Below are 21,039 nucleotides of genomic sequence, written 5' to 3' on the forward strand. Positions count from 1 at the left end.
GTCATCTATCAGTCTGTTATAAACCATGCTCCACAGATTTAAACACGCAGGTACCTTGTACAAGAAGCTCAATGGTCTGGAATTCAAGACCATAAAACAACATCATTACCAATAGATCAAGAAGAGTGCAAGATAAAATGATTAGCTATATTCTAGTAACTACTGCTCAAAATGTGGTAACCTACAAGTTGGTAAATGATTTCTGAGGGTAAAATGGGGAAAGGGTGAAATTTTTTTTTTGAAAACTTCACACATTCATGCCTGAAATGCTTTAAAATGCTAAATTAACACAATGCAAGGAAAATAACATTTTCTTTTTTCTTAAGTATCCTGTGAAGCCAATACTATGTTATAAATAGAGAAAACCACCCCCAGAAAAGCTGGCAAATTCAATAAGAAAAAGTTATTTTAGATTCCCTCTCTCTCCTTTCAGTCTGTAGGCACAGGGCAAAGTATTACACAAGGAAACAGATTTTTATCTTAAAAATCACAAATATTTCCATTTGGTAGAAATGATTGAAATAACAGTCCTCTTTAAATTCTGCCTTCCATCACCGCAGTCTTCACAAGACTGAATGATACAATGAATGCATAAAAGGCAGCCACCCTTTAGGATTAGATCTAGTATTTCCACCATCCTCTTCCTGCCCTGGAATTCCTAACCTAGAAAAAGGCTTTCAAGCAAATAGTCATTTCCTATTAGGTGCAAGGCTCTTTATACTAAATGTTCCTAATAACCTAAAAACAATACGACTATTCATGGATTAAGAGAGCACTGGAAAAGGGCTGTCAGGGGCAAACCTTGGCTTTGGTTGCAGCTGAGGCAAGAGCAGCTGCTGCGGCTGTGGCTACATTTCCTTCAGAAATTTCATGTTCTACTTTCTTCTTCCCAATATCACTTTCTCTTTCTTTACAAGTATCAGTGAGTTCCTTGTTCTCTTCAGTCTCCTTTTCTTCTGAAAAATCAGAAAGCTTTATTAGCAGTGCACTCAGTCTCAATAAGCCATCTTACTTCTCACCTCCACCACATAACAAACTAAAATTGATGTTACAAAGAGATCTCAGTGCCTTTTTCCTCTTTTCAAGACTATTGCTGAACCATTCTATGCATTTAAGTCTGACTCTATTTTAGATGGATTTTCTGAATGGTACACTTTGTCTTCCCTTCATTTCTCTAAGCTCTGTGTATAGTTCCCTTGGATATAAAGGAAAATTCAGGGTAACTAAGCCCTTAAAGCAACATGTTTGTTCATCATTCAATGGAATGCTCTGACTGGGAAATCCTGAAGTCTGGAGGAAATCAGATGCTGAGGAATAGAGCACTTCCGCAGGCCTTTTGAGCCAAGCATGATGGGATATGCCAGCAACTGACATTTAAAATGAAACGGCAGGGGCCACCCTAGTGGTGCAAGCGGTTGAGAGCCACACTGTGAAGCTGGCTGCAGCCTCTGCAGTGCGGGTTTGATCCCGGCCGGCCGGTGAGAATCCCAAATGGCGAAGTAGACTTCTGTCTCGCCCACTGTTCCCCTCAGTGTATTTCGTCAGTCTGCCTGTTCTGTTCCCCACTCTGTCTCTGGTGAATCCTCTCACTCTCCCACACATCTGGCCTGTACCCCGGTTCTTGTATAAATAAATCTTTAAAAAAATAAAATAAAATAAAATGAAATAGCAGCTCTGTGTGGTAACTTTGATCAAAATGAACAAATCATGTCTGTATACCACTGAAAACAATGCAGTCACTATTATTAGCATGTTACCTACATGCAAAATAAAAACTCAAAGGCACACTTACTGTTATATTAAGAAACAAACCCCAAATAAATATTATTATACAATTAAACTGCTTACATTTCTCCAGTGCTTTTTATAATCTTTTTAAAATAAAACCTAAAGGTTTCCTTCAAATTACCTGATTTGGCATCCTCACTAACTTCACTATCTTGCTCCTTCTCACCATTTTTTTCATTTTCTCCTTCTTGTGTTTTATCACCTTCATCTGTCTCATTTTCTCCTTTGTTTTCTGCCTGCAAAGTGGTATAGGAAGAGGATAGTGAGAAACATTGGTTGTTTTACAAGTGATATTATCTTAGGTTAACAAAAGGTTCCAGTATTTTTAGCAATAAGTGAACTAGATTCAAAGGGCTTTGGAGAGAAAAGTTGGAAAAGAAATTTATAAATTCAGAGAAATAAATTTTACATTTGAGTGCTCACAAGATGATACATCCCTAAAGCATAGTCCTTGACCTCTTTGCTACAAAGTCAGGGTTACAATGTTCAAATAAATGTCAAAGGAATTAATTATATTATTTGTTGGTTAAACAAACACTTAAGTTATTAGTTGTCCAGAAGTACTATGAGCTTTTAAAGTCCGTATTTATCAACCAAGTATTAAGATGAGTTGCTCCAGAAATAAAAAGCTGACAAAGCCCTTTAATACAGCCATTAGGTTAATGATTTTTTTGAGAACTCAGTGATAGTGCTCTTGGGACTGAAAACTTCAATTCCTCTGGTCAGCATTTGATAGAATTTACTCATTTTGAAATTCCTATGAACTTGAGCAAATTATATAACATCATCTAAAATAAAGAGACTATCACTGAATTGATGAAGTTATTTAGGAATTAGATGAACTCTCCGATGCAAAGTACAAAGGATAGTATTTGGAACATCGTAAGACCCATAATTAAATCTACTATTCTCTTCCTCTCCTTAGCTATTTACAATTTAAAAATACCTTATGTAAGCAAGATCTTAAACCCCTACTTATATATGGGACATGACTTGCATATGATGACATCATAGCTTATCAAGTGTCTCTGATCATAAAGAAGCTGAAAAGTCCTTTCTGTCTAGTTTACCCTGAGTTTACAGCCTTTATAAATAGGTATTGGGTCTTATATACACTGAGCTCCTCCCTGCCCTCCACATATGGGCTTTAGTGTCTCCTTACTATCACCAGTTAGAATCCTGATTTTCATTCTCCATTTCAATCTTTATAGTTCCACATGCTCTTTAAAACCTACTTCTATGTCATCTTCTCATTAAGTCTTTTCTAAATATTTTTCTGTTGGCAGTAACTCTCCTACACAATCCTTCAGTATTTTATAATTCTCTTCTGGCACAAGTACAGAATCTATACCTTAAAATTAAGATTCCTAAGAACCACAACTTTTACATTCATATTCCTAATTGCAACTGAAAGGGGTACAAAAAGGAGGTTGGGAAGTACACAAATCTTCACTGAATAAATGAAACATTTTCTATATTATGCTTTGTGAGAACTATACCTTGAACCAGTATAATTCAAATAGCAGATAAAATCATTTATGGTTCCCTCAAAGGGCCTCAAAAAAATCAGAATAAAATCCAAACTATTATGCTATGGAAGGCCTGCACTTTGTGGTAACAGGAGAACAAAACCAGACAGAAATTCACCTTTTCAGGCTGATGACCATCAGTATCTGTTTCCATTTTTTCTTCGTCAGCTCCTTCTATAAGCAAAAGAATAAGAATAATATGGAAAAAAATTGAAAGTTATTATACAATTTTATTTTGAGTGCCTGAAACTACATAGTAATACGGATGAATTTCATATTCATGGGTTAACTTAAGAAGTATGACATAAAACAACACGTTTTTTGATTCTGTTAATGTTCAAAAATGGGAAAGTAATCTATGAACTCAGGAGAACAGTTAAATGCAGAATGGGGGGGCCTCCCTGGTGGCACAATGGGTTGAGATGCAACCTATGAAGCTATCTGCAGCCAATGCAGCACGAGTTTGATCCCTGGCCAGGGAGCTACCCACATGGCGCAGCAGACCTCTCCTGACTCTCCCACTGCTCTCCTCAGCAGTGTATTTCAGTCAGTCTGCCTGTTCTGTTCCCTACTCTGTCTCTGGTGAATCCTCTCACCCCCTACACCTCTGGCCTGTACCCCAGTTCTTGTATGTATAAATAAATAAATCCTAAAAAAAAAAATAAATGGAGAAGGGGTATGTAGGCAGAAAGGGAGGGTTGCTTGCGGTGATGATAATGACCTGCTTCTTGAAATTGGGGCTGCTTACATGAATGTATTTAATTTGTGAAAATGCACGGAACTGAGCGAGGGTTTTCACTTTTCTGTATGTACAAAAATTAAAAGTACAAAAAGCAAAAACTTATAAATTACTTATTATTTGACAACAAATAAATATTTTGTGTCAGTACCAGAGAAACAATGCTGTGCTAAATATTCACTGAACATTAGAGAAGAACCATATTCTGCTTGGAAAGGACACTAAATATTAAGTCCACCATACACACACGTAAGAGATGCTATGGGAAATCAGGGCAGGATAAATGGTTGCACTAACATTTCCTAGACAGACATGGCTCTGTGTGTGTGTGTGTGTGTGTGTGTGCAAACACGTAAAAAGGGAGAGGGAAAGGACAGCTGTAGTACATATTTAGAAAAGGACATTTCAAGGAAAAAAAGCCAAGAGTGCAGGGGAAATATAAAGTAAGAATAAACCTGATTCACAAATCAGGACAACAGATAAGGAATATGAGAGACCACTAAGCTAAATCTCATTCATAATCATAAACGAAAAATTCCTAAGCAAAGTATCTGAAAATAGAATACAGCAGTAAATAAAAAAGGCAGTATGTTATGATAATATGACAGAATTGATGGATAATTTAAGATTAGTTAAGCCCAAAAGCTTATCTGATCCCATGCATGTGAAGTGTCTGACAAAATTAAATACATGACAAGCTCTAGAAAACCAAGGCTACAAGGAAACTTCCTGAGCTCCTGAAAGATCGCTATCAAAAATTCTACAGTGCTCCTTCTTCAGGGAGAGATTCCTAAAGTACTCCCTTCTGAAGTCAAGAGCAAACAGTATTGCCAAATTGCTAACTAGGTCAGTATTGCTAAAGAGATCAGAGCCAATACAGTCAAGTAAGAAAAAGAGGACTAGAAAGGAAAAAAGAGTTATGATTTCTAAGAAAATAAAAATGTATACCCAGAAGAATCTGCAGAAACATTACCAAATATAATCACAGGGTTTTAACAAGACAGCTGTAAAATTAAGATACAAAAAATGTATTTTGATAAGTTAACAAAAATCAACCCTAAACACATATGAAAAGATAAAGCCTGAATATCTTAAACACAACACAAAAAGGGTTAACCACAAAACAAGCTTTCATAAAGCAACAAAATGGGGGGGGAGAACACAAGCCGCACAGTAACTAGATTAGTATATCAGACTTAACACTATAGAAAAGTGAGCAATGACATACAAACAATAAATGATATTCAAATTAGTTGTCAGAGAAAATCAAATTGACAGCCACAACGTAAATTGTCATTTCACACCTGCTACATGAGAGAATCTAACACTAGGAAATAATGGATCAAATGTTACAGGTTTAGGACCTCCCTGGTAGCGCAAGGGGTTAAGACACAGCTTCTGAAGCTGTGCAGAGCCTCTGCAGCACGAGTTGGATCCCCGGCTGGCCAGGGAGCAATCCACATGGCGTGGCAGACCTCTTCTGGCTCGCCCGCTACCCCCCTCCAGCAGTGTACTTCGGTTGATCTGCCTGTTCTGTTCCCCACTCTGTATCTGGTGAATCCTCTCATCCCCCACACCTCTAGCCTGTACCCCAGCTCTTGTATGTATAAATAAATCTTAAAAAAAAAACATACGACAATGTTATAGGTTTAAATGTCAACTGGTATATATACTTTGGGAGAAAAACTGGAAAAAGGACCATTCCACAATAAAGAGTTAAGCAAGAATGTTCAAGTTGAATGTTAAAAAATGTTCAATAATCTTCTTTATCAAGACATTCAACTAAGGAAAAAGTTACAACTGAATTCAACAGTAGAGCTAGGGATGCAAACTCCTTATTTTGATGTGGTATGTCCACCTACCACACTTCAAAGTAAATGTGCCTATGAAATGTCTGAAATAGGAAAACAAAACAATCATACACACACAATCATGCACACACAAAACCACTTCCTCCTCACCCCAACCACAGGTACAAAGCTAACAAAGGAGGTAAAGGACCTATTCAAAGAAAATTATAAGACACTGTTTAAAAAAAACAACAGAAGAGGGCCTTTCCGGTGCCACAGCGGGTTGAGCACTGCGCTGTGAAGTTGTCTGCAGCCTCTGCAGCGTGGGATTGATTCCCGGCTGGCCAGGGAGACACTCACATGGCCTGGCAGACCTCTCCTGCCTAGCCCGCTGCTCCCCTCAGCAGTGTCTTCGGTCCATCTGCCTGTTCTGCTCCCTGCTTTGTCTCTGGTGAATTCTCTCATCCTCCCACGCCTCAGACCTGTACCCCAGTTCTTGTATGCATAAATATCATTAAAAAAAATCTTTAAAAAATAATAAAAAAATAAAAAACACAAACAAATGGAAAGAAATGCAAGATTTCAAGAGGAAATAAAAAACTTCAGGTGGCACAGGGGTTAAACACAGTGCTATCAAGCTACCGCCAGCCACTGCAGCACAAGCTCGGTCCCCAGCCGGCCAGGGAGCAACCCACATGGCACAGCAGATCTCTCCTGACTCACCTGCTGCTCCCCTCAGCAGTGTATTTCAGTACATCTGCCTGCTCCCCACTCTCTGGTGAATCCTCTCATCCCCCATACCTCTGGCTTATGCTCCAGTTCTTGTATGCATAAATAAATACATCTTAAAAAAAAAGTCTCAGAATACACCATTTTTCATAAAGTTAAAAACAAAATATTAGCTAACATATTGCTAATGTATATCTTTGTGATAAAAATCAATTAAAAAGGGAGTGAAATATTCAAAGTTTAGGATTCTTGGTGCTGGATGTCAGAAGGTGAGAAGATAACGAAAAGGCAGAACAGAGATGGAAATTATTGGTAATGTTGTAATTTTTAGTTAAGATAAAATATGCAAGATGCAATAAGACACATTAAAGTAAAACAACAGACCTGAATAAAAAAAGCCAAATGTAGATGAGGTTTTAAAACCCCCAAAACTTCACAAGTTATTCTTTAATTCAATGTTCAATAGACCGTTGCTGAGTCAGCTTAATTACAGCCCAACTAAGTACTATGTGGAATAAAGGCATTTTTTAAAAAAATAAATATCTGCTTTTATTTTTTTAACTTTTAATTTTATATTTTTTAAAAAATAAATATCTGCTGTTGAAATGACTACACACAGTCTACAGCTCTATATGCCAATAAGATTACACACCTCTACTGTAAGGCAAATCAAATTTGATATTAATTCTTAAATTAGCTATGATTCCAAGATAAACAGTTATATAATGCTAATATCAGTTTATCTAAAGATGAATGGTGTAGTTCAAGACAAACCCTCTCCTCTGTAAGGAACAAATCTGGAGACATGTGGTGAGAATTTTAGGACATTAACTAAGAGTTTTAACTTATCAATTAATTATGAGTTAGTTGTTCCTCAATATGCTATATGGAAGAGTACGTGAAGCAGTGTGTATTTTTTTTTTTTTTAAAGATTTATTTATTTATACAAGCACTGGGGTACGGGCCAGAGGCCTAGGAGGGTGAGAGAATTCACCAGAGACAGAGCAGGGAGCAGAAAAGGCAGAAGGACCCAAGTACACTGCTGAGGGGAGCAGCGTGTGAGACAGGAGAGGTTTGCCCCGCCATGTGGGACTCTCCTTGGCTGGCCGGGAATCGAACCAGCGCTGCAGAGGCCACGGACAGCTTCACAGCGCTGCGCTCAACCCGCTGCACCACTGGGGAGGCCTGAAGCAGTATATTCTATAAACCATTTATTAAAGTTGTTTTTAGACATCTTCCTGGAAAAAGAAAAAAAAAGTTTCTGGTTGGAATTGTACCCCCATGAGGTTGTAGTCCTTCACATATCCTGTGTCCTTTTGTTGGTGTTGATAAACTAGAAGGCTGACAATCCATATCTGCCACCTGACCCAAGTCTGCGAGTTAAATTAAGATATTACAATGAATAAAAACTGAACCTCCAACTTAAACAACATAAATTAGTGGGTCATTTGCCAAAGACAGAAAGGAACATCCTATGATCAGGTAACACAGTTATAAAAGAGGAAGTCAAATCAGTCAGAGGAAAATACCAACATGATAGTTGTCAGGTAGTCATAGTTCTAACTTCTCAACATCATTGCCACAAAGGCACAAAATCAGTCATGAAAAAAGCCTGAAAATGAATGTGAGTATTCCAAAAAACTTTACAGAAACTGAAATTTGGGTGTCCTATAATTTTTACATGTCACAAAATATTCATCTTTTGATTATCTTCCATAACATTTAAAAAATATAAATTCCATTCTTATGTTTATTGTAGGCTAAGTAAAAATAGCTGATATTCTTGTTTTGATCCAAGAAATAAATCTGTTAGTCCCTGCCAGAAAAACAGGGTAGATTGTGGATCTAATCTGACCAGGTTTGAATTCTGTCCCTACAACTTACTATATTAGCTCAAGTGACCTTATACAAACTATTTGGCTGACAGGGTCTCCACACGCTTACGTACAAAAAGAAATAATAGTATCCTTTGCATAAGTTTAGTACAAACGATTATGCGAATTACTTTATATAAAGTGCTAACAACTGTCTGGCTCACAGCCAGTGTTCAATGACAATAAATAATACTAGAAAAATAAGTTGGCTAGACCCAGGGACTGTATCATTTTTTAAAAAAGATTTATTTATGCATATAAGAGCTGGGGAGCAGGCCAGAGATGCAGGGAGTGAGAGGATTCATCAGAGACAGAGTGGGAAGCAGAACAGGCAGATGTACTGAAATACACTGCAGAGGGGAGCAGTGGGTGAGGGAGCAGTGGGCGAGACAGAAGAGGTCTGCTGTGCCATGTGGGTTAGCTCCCTGGCTGGGGATCTGCTACAATGGCTGCTGGTGCAGTGGCTGCTGACAGCTTCATAATGCTGAGACTTAAACCCCTTGTGCCACTAGGAAGGTCCTCTTTATTTATTTATTTATTTATTTATTTATTTATACATACATACATACATACATACATACATACATACATACATACATACATACATACATACGAGCACTATACGAGCACTGGGTACAGTCAGAAGTGCGGGAGGGCGAAAGAATTCACCAGAGCCAGAGCGGGGAACAGAACAGGCAGACTGATGAAATACACTGCTGAGGGGAGCAGCAGGCGCAGCAGCAGAGGTCTGCATGCCATGTGGGACCCTTGCCAGCAGCCGGGATTGAACCGGCATTGCAGAGGCTGCGGGCAGCTTCGCAGCCCAGCACTCAACCGCTGCGCCACCAGGGGAGGCCCTAATAAAGTTTTTAAATAAAAACTTTTGTGATATAGCAATATATATGTATATCTCTCTCCAATAATCAAATATATAACTTAAACCATTTGAAATATAAATCAACTTAACAACTCCTAGCTGGGGTGTCTATTCTCAACCTAAGAGTTAAAATGAAACTTTAAAATTATAGATCACTCTAACACTCTTCTGCTCAAACCCCTCCATTGGCTCCACCCGACTTAAACATTAAAAATTTACAAGGGGCCTCACCATCTCCCAATACCTCCTCTACCCAGCCGTCAACTACCTGTCTAGGATCCCCCATGATGTTCATCAGCCATGTCAGCTTGTACACTGTCAGTCTTGTATACTGCTGTTCCCTTGTCTAATTTACAACTTTGCTCAAATATCACTTTCTTGGTGAGACATTCTCTATACATTAAAAACTGCAATTCCCCACATTTGACTGTTATCCAACCCCTTCAACCTGTTTTCTGCCTTACCACTGATTAGCCAACATACTCTCTCTACATTTTAAAATTTAACTTATATATTTTAAAACTTTACATATTATATTTCTGTCCATCTTTTGCTTCAAAAGTAAAGTTCATGAGGCAGGGATTTTGGTCTGCTGTGTTCACCAGCAACCAAGAACCTTGAACACAACGAAATAACATGATAGCAAAACAAACATAGTTGTACTTATCCTGTAAATTAAAAGGAAGGGGGAAAAAAAAGTCTAGCTTAAGTCTGACTTCACATCCAAGAATGTTAAGTGATATAGTCTAGTACACTGAATCACACTGAATTGCGCTCTATGTTTCGTAGCACTTAATCTCAGTTACAGAACAATCAGCTACAGCCACTCTTCCTGTATGCCACAGGTCTATGGTTAGCGTGCTAGTTTTGTCTTTTTACTGACCCTTTGTTCAGTTCCCTAATGGAAACCATCCAGTATTTCTCTTTTTCCTTCTGATTTATTTCACCTAGTATAATCCCTCCAGCTCCATCCATGTTGCTGCAAATGGCCTGAGTTTATCTTTTTTGATCTGAGCAGTATTCCATTGTGTATATACACCACATCATCTTGGTGATACATTTTGGGGCATTTAAGTTGTTCCCATATCTTAGCTATTGTAAATAGTGCTGCAGTAAACATAGGAGTGCAAGTTTCTTTTTGAATTAGTTTTTTGTCCTTTGGGTAGATTTCCTAAGACTAGGATCAATGGATCATGTGGTAGGTTTATTTTTAGTGAGGAACTTCCACACAGTAAAAGCTGGTTTTTTTTGGTTTGTTTGTTTAATTTTTCTATATTCCTCCTCATTTCTGTAAGGTTGGTAGTAATGGTACTAAATGACTAAATTTAGCAATTAGTTGGTCCATTTTCTGTTCTTTATTAATCTAGATAAAGACTTGTGGGTTTTTGTTTGTTTGTTTTAGATTTATTTATTTTTGCATACAAGAACTGGGGTGTAGGCCAGAGGTGTGAGAGGATTCACCAGAGACAGGGTGGGGAGCAGAACAGGTAGATCTACTGAAATACAATAAGGGAAGCAGCCGGTGAGACAGAAGAGGTCTGCTGTGCCATATATGGGCCAGCTCCCTGGCTGAAGAACGGATAAGTAAAATGTGGTATATCCACTCAAAGGAATACTATTCAGCAAAGAAAGGGATAAAGCACTACTTCATACTACAACATGGATGAATTTTAAAAACATGAAGCTCAGTGAAAGGAGTCAAATGCAAAAATCTACATATTGATTCAAATTTTAGAAATGTTCAGAACAGGAAAATCCAGAGAAAGAAAACAGGTTACTACTTACCAAGGCTGAGGAGAGAAATAAATAGGGAGCCATTGTTTAACTGGTATGGGATTTTCTTTTGGGATGGTGGAAATGTACTGAAATTAAGTGATAGTACATGCATAGCACTATGTATGTACTAGACTGTCACAGGGTTATATACCTTTAAAGGTTAAAATTGAGAGTTTCATATTATATGATTTTTATTCTCAATTAAAAAATAACCAAAAGCAACAATGAATTTACATCTACTCACCAAGATTTATATTAAAATAACTACAAAAGCCCTTTCCGTATTCTCATATCTATCTGCTAAAACCCTAGATCTAAAAGCAGGCTTCAAATATTTCATAACTGTGATATCTTAAAACAATTTTTATATTCTGGCTATCATAAAAAAATAAGAAAAAATATTCCATGGTGTATATGTACCATATCTTCTTGATCCAGTCATCTATTTTTGGGCATTTGGGCTGTTTCCAAAGCTTAGCTATTGTAAACAGTGCTGCTATAAACATAGGGGTGCAGGTGTTCTTTGGAATTGATGTTTCTGTGTCCTTTGGGTAAATACCTAGGAGTGCAATTGCTGGATCATATGGAAGCTCTATGTTTAGTAGGTCCAGAAATCTCCACACAGCTCTCCACAGTGGTTGGACCAGTTTACACTCCCACCAGCAGTGCAGGAGAGTTCCTTTTTCTCCACACCCTCGCCGACATTTGTTGTTGCTAGTTTTTTTAATATGTGCCATTCTCACTGGTGTAAGATGGTATCTCATGGTAGTTTTGATTTACATTTCCCTGATTACAAGTGATGTTGAACATTTTTTCATATGCCTGTTGGCCATTTGCATTTCCTCTTCAGAGAAGTTTCTTTTTAGCTCTTCTGCCCATTTTTTGACTGGATTATTTTCTTTGTTGTTACTCAGCATTCAAAAAAGATAAACACATGCAATTTGCAGCAACATGGATGGTGCTGGAAGGGATCATGCTCAGCAAAATAAGCCAGAAAGAAAAAGAAAAACACCGGATGGTCTCACTCATAGCAGGAATCTAGAAAACTTAAATAAGGGACCAGGAAAATGAATGACTATAAGAAAGTGAAAATCAAAATCAACAAAAAACTATGAACCGGAGACACTTTTTGGGGGTTGGGGGGCAGGAGGGGAGGGATTGGGGTCAGAATGGGGGGGTTGCAATTGTGTGGGGAATATAAAAATAAAATTATTTAAAAAAAATAAAATAAAGAGTAAAAAAAAAAAAAATTATATACTAATCTTAAAAGACAGGTCTATAACTGATCATTGTACTCTAAAGTACCAGAAAATCCAGTTACTTTAGCTAGGTCATACTTACTAAAAATACAAACATCTATTCGCTCTGTCCTTAGATGCAGCAGTGACTCACCAAGTTTCTCTGGTTCATCAGGTCCTGTGCCTGCAATGCAGCTACTCTCCAGACCATATGTGGGATCCACTTTCCCAGAGGCTCGTGCTGCTTCTTGTACTTTCTTGACATGAGCTTCAACCAATTCCAGTGGCACCTCCTCACGGACCCGTGAAAACTCCTCTGTTCACAAATAAAAATGGTATAGGGAACTGGTTTTACACAAGTACTTGTTTCAGTGTAAACCACCAGGAAATCCAACCTAGTACTAGTGTCTTGTGGACAGCGATGTGTTTGGGACCTGGGTCCTACTTTATCCCAACAAAATATCAAGGGCCAATTGAAAAAATATTGAAATTCTGTGTTGCTGTATTTTATCTTATACAACACAGCTTCTTGCTTATATAAATAAAAAGGATTACTACATACATTTCTATCAGGGACAATCAAAATTTTGTTCAAATTTTATATAACTTAGCTGGTCACACCGAAATCAAGAAGACAGGAAGGATTAAAAACCAGTCAATAAGAAGTTCTATGGCTTAAGAAAATTCTAATTCTTTTTTTTTAAAGATTTATTTATTTATTTATTTATTTATTTATTTGCACAAGCACTGGGTGCAGTCAGAAGCGCGGGAGGGTGAGAGATTTCACCAGAGCCAGAGCGGGGAGCAGAACAGGGAACAGGCAGAAGGACCAAGGTACACTGCTGAGGGGAGCAGCAGGCGAGACAGGAGAGGTCTGTCGCACCATGTGGGAGCCTCGCCGGCGGCCGGGGATCGAACTGGCACTGCAGAGGCCGCAGGCAGCTTTGCAGCCCAGCACTCAACCACTGCACTACCAGGGGAGGCCCGAAAATTCTAATTTTTAAGAAAGTAAAAGGACTCCCTTTGCCAGTTAGACCAGTCTAAATGAATGCCAAAATACAGCATTAAAAAAGTGTTTTGTCCCTTCAATTCTTAATAAAGGTTCTTAGGTATTAAAGTATTACATTTTAAGTGCCCTAGCTTAAAATATTGTAATACTCTTAAATATAACAATATTTAAAGGTAGCACATAAAGTTATTAAATATAAATTGCAACTTTAAGAAGTATATCTGATTTGTTATATATCTGAAATGAATGTAACAGCTGACAACACTTAAATATGAGATAATATTAACATGAAGGAAAGTATTAAGCCTTATCTGAAATTGTGCTAGGAAGATGACCATACCCAGAGCTGCTTTTGCTGCAGCAGATGCCACACGAGGGTCTACAACAGATGCCAAAAAAGCAACAGTGCTCATGACTGGGTTTCCTGACTGACTGAAGGGGACAGGTTGGTAAGCCAGGGGTCCAAGGGAAGCATCTGAATTCTCAAGATATGGGTCCTCAATGGGAAGCCTCAAGAAGTGGAGGATGCATTCGTCTTGGGTACGACTTCCAACATGTTCTGACACTTTGTTCCAATCATCTTTGTACATCTCCAGGGCCTAAAGTAGAAAAAAACAGGAGCTTTAATATCAAGATACTAGGTAATACTATATAACAACATCAGAAGTCTGTGACTGTTGGTTAGATGATTTAAAAAAATAATAAAATGGTTATCGTGTATGTAAGAAAATAAGTAGATTTGATTGTTTTCCCTCTATCAATTGGGGGCAGACCCAAGTGCTGCAGAAGTTTCAGAATCTCTCTGACTTTGGAAACAGAAAATGAAGCAGAACATAAACGATCAGGGAAAAAATGAGAGAGAAAATAGAAGAGACATGGGAAATTCAGTAGCCCTGTAAATAGAACCAGCTCCCCAAAGTGCGTATCTTTCTAAGAGGCCAAAGGAAGAGTATATCCAATTTCTTCAAGGAATTCAGAAAAGACCTACAACATGTTCCTGCAGTGACTCCACTGTTTTCACTTCAGGACCAGAAGATCCTAGTGCTGTGGTATCTTCCCTTTCCCAGAAGAATAATAGGGGAGATATCAGTAGAATTGAAAAGCAGAAAGAAAGAAAACAGAAGTCAGATAAAAGACAAGAACACAAACATCAAAACTAGTATTTCTGAGAAAGATGTGGCTATACCAGAATTTAGAAAAGGCTTGTATGGAATCATAGGTTATGGAAAAGGAAAGGGAAGAACCTTGGAACTGGAACAAACCATTATGCTTGGTACTAAGTCTCCTAAAAATAGTTATGAGTCAAGTGCACTAAGAGGCAAAACTAAGGAAAAAAGGCAGCAAAGGCAAAGAAAAGAGAATGACCTATGATACAGGTATTTTCAAGAAAAAGAAGAAAAAAGTCCATGAAAACAGTAACTTTTTCTCACTTTAAAAGTACTAAATCCAGAAAGAATAAGTCAACTCTCAGTATTTTGTCAAGTGGATGGATTAAACAGGTGGGAAAAATCAAATATAGGGACAGTGATTCTAAGTCAAATTGTTATCAAGAAAATAATGCTGGGGCCACCCTGGTGGTGCAAGGGGTTAAAGTCTCAGCACCATTAAGCTATCACCAGTCACTGAGGCATGAGTTCAATCCCTGGTCAGGGAGCTAACCCACATGGTGTAGCAGACCTCTCCTATCTTGCCTGCCACTCCCCTTAGCAGTGTATTTCAGTTGCTCTGCCTGTTCTGGTTCCCACTGTTTCTGGTGAATCCTCTCACCCCTCTCACCTCTGGCCTACACCCCAGTTCTTCTATGCATAAATAAATTAAAAGAAAGTTTTACAACTGTCTTCTGCTAATAAACATGATTGTTCACATATAGAATTCTAAGGAAGTCTTAGGTACTAAAACTAAAAAGTTTAGAAAGGTCAAGGGACAGAATGGTAATAGAAAAATTGAACTATCTACCTATATATAAAGCAAAGAAAAAATTTTAATTGGAAAAAAGCATGCAAAATACCACAAAGATGAAAAACTAAGAATAAATATAATAAAGATCAATTTGCTGGAAAAAGAAAGACATGAGGAAAATTAAATCTAAATAAGTGAAAAGATATACCATTTTCATTATAAATCTCAATTTATCAATTTTTATCTATTTTCTTCAAGATCAACTGCAGAGTCAAAGCAATCCTATTCAAACTCTAAGCTTTTTGTTAGAAATTTAAAAAATTAACAATATTAATATTTATAAAGTATATAAATACAGTTTCAAAATACGTAATTTTAATATGCTAAAATACTCCAAATAGAAAGAGTAAATGTTCTCTCCAAGGGAGAGGGGGATAGAATGGTATGGAAAAATAAAAAAGGCACAGAAATATATGTTGCTATGAAAGTTAAGAAGTTGAATAAAAAGAATCTTGGTCTGTAAGCACCAAAGTTGTTACTTTCACATAGTTCACTCTAGAGCAAAGATTCTCAACCATGTCTTCTGGGGGCCATCTGGCAATGTTTGGAGACATTTCTGGTTGATATAACTGGAGAGATAATATTGGCATCTAGTAGGTTAAGGCTACAGATGATGTCAAACATTCTACTACACACGAGCCCACACAACAACAAAAAAACCTACCTGGCCTAAATATCAGTAGCAACGTGGCTTAAAAACTGTGCTCTAGCATGATTTGCTGATTTACAATGTGAGCTTATCATAACAGTGGTTCTTTTCATGTTTTACTTGTCTCAGTGAATTCTTAACCCAGGGCCCCAACTGCTGTTCCAGGTTTTTCAAAAGAAAGTAAAGAACTTGCTGGAGAAGTGAAGGACTCTTTCAAAACCCAAGTCAACTAATGGTCTTATACCACAGACTTGAAAAATGAGACTAATTAGGGGTTTCCTCTGGATAGCGAGAGGACTCAGGTAGTTTTAGAATGAATCACTTAGAGAAACAAAAAAGACCTGGACTGCAACAACAACAAAAATCTACCGATCTCTCTAGGACCTTTGGGACCAAACAATTAACTGTGGCTAACAAAAATTTGTAATTATAGGTAGAGATTTTCAAGAAATACTTTATAATAACCTTTTCAAACAAACTTGTTATTAAGAATCCCCCCCGCCTCCACCCATTTACCTTGACAGAGAAAAATTAGTTCAGGAAGTATTTTTTCCTAGGATAAAGTTAAGGAACTATTTGACATATATATTTCAAGGAAGAGTCAACAATGAGAAAAGTCTAAGACAAATGGTGGTACGTAAGCCTGAGCAATGATGACAGCATTACGTAAGAGAGGCAGATTGAAGAGATGTTTTCAAAATAGACATGGTCACATAATGGTTGGAAAAATGAAGCAGAAGCAACATATAAAGAAAAATTAGATGTGGACCTTCATTCAGTATAAACACCTTCATTCCTTCTGCCATATCCCAGATCTTCATCATTACTTACCTAGACTCAAGGAATTACTTGTTTTTCTCATTCTTAAATTCAACCCTCTTCCTATTGTCAGAATGAAGTTATTTTTCCACAAAAAAACACTCTTTGCTGCCTACAACTATTTCACTGCTCATCATTCTTATAGAATTAAGGTCAACTATGATTGGAGCTCTGTTACTTCTTCGACCCTACTCTCTATTCTTCTACCCTACAACTCTGTTCCAGAGTTGATATGCCTACATAGTTTGTTTTGCATTAGAAATATCATGTGCTATGACAATCAGATGCCCAAGAAGTGGTCGGTTATATCTTATTCCATCTGGCCTATTTGAACATCCATTCCTCTGTATGTGTCTTATGCTCCCTGTGTACTTTCAATCTTGAAGATGAGGACAATGAATTCATTTTATAATTTAATCTATTTCTGTCACTCACTAGACTATGAATTCCTTAAATACAGAAACTATAGCCTAGTCCTCTCACTCTGCAGTATCTACCACAGTGTCTGAAACACATTATCTAAATAAATTTGCTCAGTTTTATCACAGAAAATTGGACTAAACCAGAAAGTAAGCTGATTTTCAACATGGCCCCAAAAGTAAAACATCCTATAAAAGAAAGTTTTCCTCAAAATGAAAAATTATTTTTTTTAACTGGAAGACATTTAAAGTATAATTCAAATTTAAACAGAAGAAAGTATTTTCTGGGTTGTATATCAAAGGACGGTATGTCAAGTCAGGCCAGAGTGTGAGAAAATCTTTGGTGTTGTTTACTTAGTATCTTCTCTTGCTTTTATAATTTAGCCAATATAAAATACGTGAAAAACTCATTTAGTGATATACACACATTAATAACCCTTTTTATTTGAATGTATAAAATTTCAGGTTCAATAATTATCTAAGGAAAAATAAGTACAATGCAAAGCAAGACTGAGAAAGACTAAAGTAAACAAGGGAGAATCAAGCTCACAAATTCAAATTTTGTCAATTTCAAGCATACAGACAATTATAAATGAACAGGAAGAATACTCTAATCACTTGTGGACTTAATAAGAAATTGTGAGGGCTTCCCTGGTGGCCTAGGGGTTAAGTCTTAGCACTTTCACCTCTATGGCCTGAGTTCAATCCCTGGCCAGGAAGCTGGTCCACATACGGAACAGACTCTTGTCTCATCTGTTGTTCCCCTTAGCAGTGTATTTCATTAGATCTGCCTGTTCTGCTCCCTACTCTGTCTCTGGTGGATCCTCTCACCCTGCACACATTTGGCCTATACCTTAGTTCTTCTGCACAAAAATTAAGAAAGAAATCTTTTTAAAAAGAAATTGTGAAATTTTCCTTTAAAAGTCGCTTTAGGGCCTCCCTGGTGGCGCAAAGGGTTAAGCACTACACTATGAAGGAATCTGCAGCCTCTGCAGCATGAGTTCAATCCCTGGCCAGCCAGGGAAAAACCCACATTGCGAAGCAGACCTCTCCTGTCTCACCCGCTGCTCCCTTCAGCATTGTATTTTAGTCAGTCTGCCTGTGTTCGGCTCCCCACTCTGTCTCTGGTGAATCCTCTCACTCCCCTGCATCTCTGGCCTGTACCCCAGCTCTTATATGCATAAATAAAATAAATCTTTAAAAAAAAAATTCATTTTAAGCTAGCAGCTCTCCTGCCCACCTGTAACTACGCATGTGCCTCTCTTTTTCTTTCTCCTTCTAATAAACCTGTCATTTTAACATGTAAGAAAATAAATAAGATAAAAAATAAAAATTCCACTAATCACTATACAATAGCATACTATCATTTTTCTACTTTCATTCTGGTACCCTGATACTTACAATGAAATGTGAAACTGCTATAAGGACTGAGTTAGCCTTTTTTGGCTTCTTAAACTGATGACATATTTTCAGGTCAAACATTTCAAATTCCTCACACATTTCACAAATGAAATCTTACTCAAACAAGCCTTCATGATCTTCACTGTATGCAACATTTTTCTTAAATGCTATTACCCTTCATGCATACCAATCAAAGATCTTTTTCAAACTGCATGCATTCATACAATGTTTAGATTCCACTTTGGCTATTTGCAAAATTGTACTTTAATAAGAGAACATGTCAATTTAAGTCTTTTAAAAATGAAAGTTGGGTGATCTGAAGAAAAATACAAAATATTTGAGATGTTGACTCGGGAAGGAAAAATAAGCCCTGATGAGTCAGATTTATATATTAATTTGAGAGAAACTGACTTTTTGGTTATAAAGTCATTAAGAATATTTCATCTGATACCAAGGGCTTAAGCTATTAATTACTGATAAATAAACGATATAAATACAAAGTGTTATTGGGAAACAAGGATGTTGGGAAGCCTTTTACTTCTCTTTGTTTAAGCGTAGGAAACACCTGTTGATTCAACTGTATGTTTAAAAGAAAAACTGACCACACAGGTTCCACCTGCAGGAGACAAAATGCACTATTGTGTAAAGGAACTATGGTTTTCTAGGATGTGTTGAGGGTCAACAGTGGTTGGGTCATTTTGACCTAACTCTGTATTTATTATCCACTTATCTTAAATGGAAAAAAGGAGAAATTTCTGAGTACCAATGTCCAGCAAGAAAAAGAACTGAGTCATGCTGTTGTTCTAGCTGGTGTTCCACAACTAAATTTCTCCCCATAGCCCAAAGATTCCAAAATAGTAGTTAAAAGACAGTATTATATTCCAAGTATTAAAAATATTTAAATTACTATCTGTGGCAGCTATGACTAGACAAAATACTTCTGAAATAAGTAAAAAGTGGTTCAGAAAAGCTCTCTGCATATTACTGATACTGAATCAGCAGAAGAGAATTAAAATGGTGGCAAATCAAGAGAAGAAATGATTTTCACTTTAAGGGGGGGGATAAAGAGACAGTAAGAGAGAAGAGAGAACAAGGAAAAGTCGAAGAGGGTGTAAAAAGAAAAGGAAATAGTTAATAAACTGAAAAAACTTAAGGTACCATTTTACTCCAGTGAAAGAGAGCTCTCTTTCTCCATAAATACACTGTTCTGATAGTTCAGTTACAGATAGATGCCGTTGTAAGTTACTAACAACAATCATCAGCTTCTTCCAGGCTGACTCCACTACTGAAATTAGAAAACCAGGTGTTTGTTTTCTTACAATGTGGTTATAAGACTGATCAATGAAGAGGGAAAGGTTGGTAAGTGGCTTCTGTGAAAGCTTTTCCTTTCAAGAGGAAAAGACCCCACAGGTCATTTTCCAACTCTATTCCTGTGTTTTGTGTTTTTTTTTTTTTTTTTTTTTTTAAAGATTTATTTATTTATTTATACAAGCACTGGGTATAGTCAGAAGCGCAGGAGGGTGAGAGAATTCACCAGAGACAGAATGGGGAACAGAACAGGCAGACTGACGAAATACACTGCTGAGGGGAGCGGCGGGCGAGACAGGAGAGGTCTGTCGTGCCATATGTGACCCTCGCCAGTGGCCGGGGATTGAACGGGCACTGCAGAGGCTGCGGGCAGCTTCGCAGCCCAGTGCTCAACCACTGTGCCACTAGGGGAGGCCCTCTATTCCTGTGTTTAATGGAATTATAAAGCCTAGAAACTAACCAGTCTTCCTCTGATCATAAAAAAACATGCAAAGAGAAAGAATGTGGAGACCTAAGTAGGTGGAAGAAAAACAAAAGCTAGGAATCAGATGATATAAATGAACAATGGAAAGAATCTTGTAATTTCCAATTTGAAAAAATCTAGTTAAAAATAAACCAATGTCCTTTTAATCTACTGCTAATCAGACATTCTGTTCCTTGCAGGTAAAAGCAGTCCTAACAGATTAATAAACTTCCTTATTTGGATCTTATTCAGCTCTCATAGACACATTCTCTCCACAAATACTTAGTAGTGTCAAATAGTCTATTTTACTCAAAATACTGTTCTATAACAAAGACAACTGGTCCTTCTTCAGAAACAACTGATAAATATAGAAGTCAGTATTTTCTACTTCTACCTTCAAAGTAAAAATAATTGTTCAACTAACCGGACAAGTATTTGCAAGAATCTACAAAGACATGAAGAAATCCAAGTAACCATTCAAAAAACTGAAAGAGATGGCACACATTATTTTTTCTGCTTTCATAAACAAAATAGTGTTTTTCTAATGATAGATTTCTTCAGTTACTTCTCAGGAATACTTTTGGGAAATAAGGAGTTTGCATAGTCGAGTGCACACAACACTAGGGACCTAGTCTATAATGACTGAAGTGGGCTAAGTAAAGAAAAACTGAA

The 21,039-nt window shown here is 37.3% G+C and overlaps 1 protein-coding gene across 4 annotated transcripts in view; it reads right to left on the bottom strand.

The window, feature by feature from the left end:
• Window positions 1–21,039, bottom strand: part of SMARCC1 (SWI/SNF related, matrix associated, actin dependent regulator of chromatin subfamily c member 1) — a 129,934-nt gene that overhangs the window by 43,257 nt on the left and 65,638 nt on the right. For all 4 annotated transcript variants that reach the window (XM_037528321.1, XM_037528338.2, XM_037528347.1 and 1 more), the window contains exons 18-22: window positions 13,690–13,948; window positions 12,495–12,656; window positions 3,436–3,491; window positions 1,910–2,024; window positions 802–956 (exon numbers count right to left, since the gene is read on the bottom strand). In XM_037528321.1, the coding sequence (XP_037384218.1) occupies window positions 802–956; window positions 1,910–2,024; window positions 3,436–3,491; window positions 12,495–12,656; window positions 13,690–13,948 (747 nt within the window). The remainder of the gene's footprint in view (window positions 1–801; window positions 957–1,909; window positions 2,025–3,435; window positions 3,492–12,494; window positions 12,657–13,689; window positions 13,949–21,039) is intronic.

Source organism: Talpa occidentalis, unplaced genomic scaffold (genome assembly GCF_014898055.3).
Source record: "Talpa occidentalis isolate TD23 unplaced genomic scaffold, MPIMG_talOcc4v2.1 talOcc4.10, whole genome shotgun sequence".
In the NCBI taxonomy this organism is placed as follows: domain Eukaryota; kingdom Metazoa; phylum Chordata; class Mammalia; order Eulipotyphla; family Talpidae; genus Talpa; species Talpa occidentalis.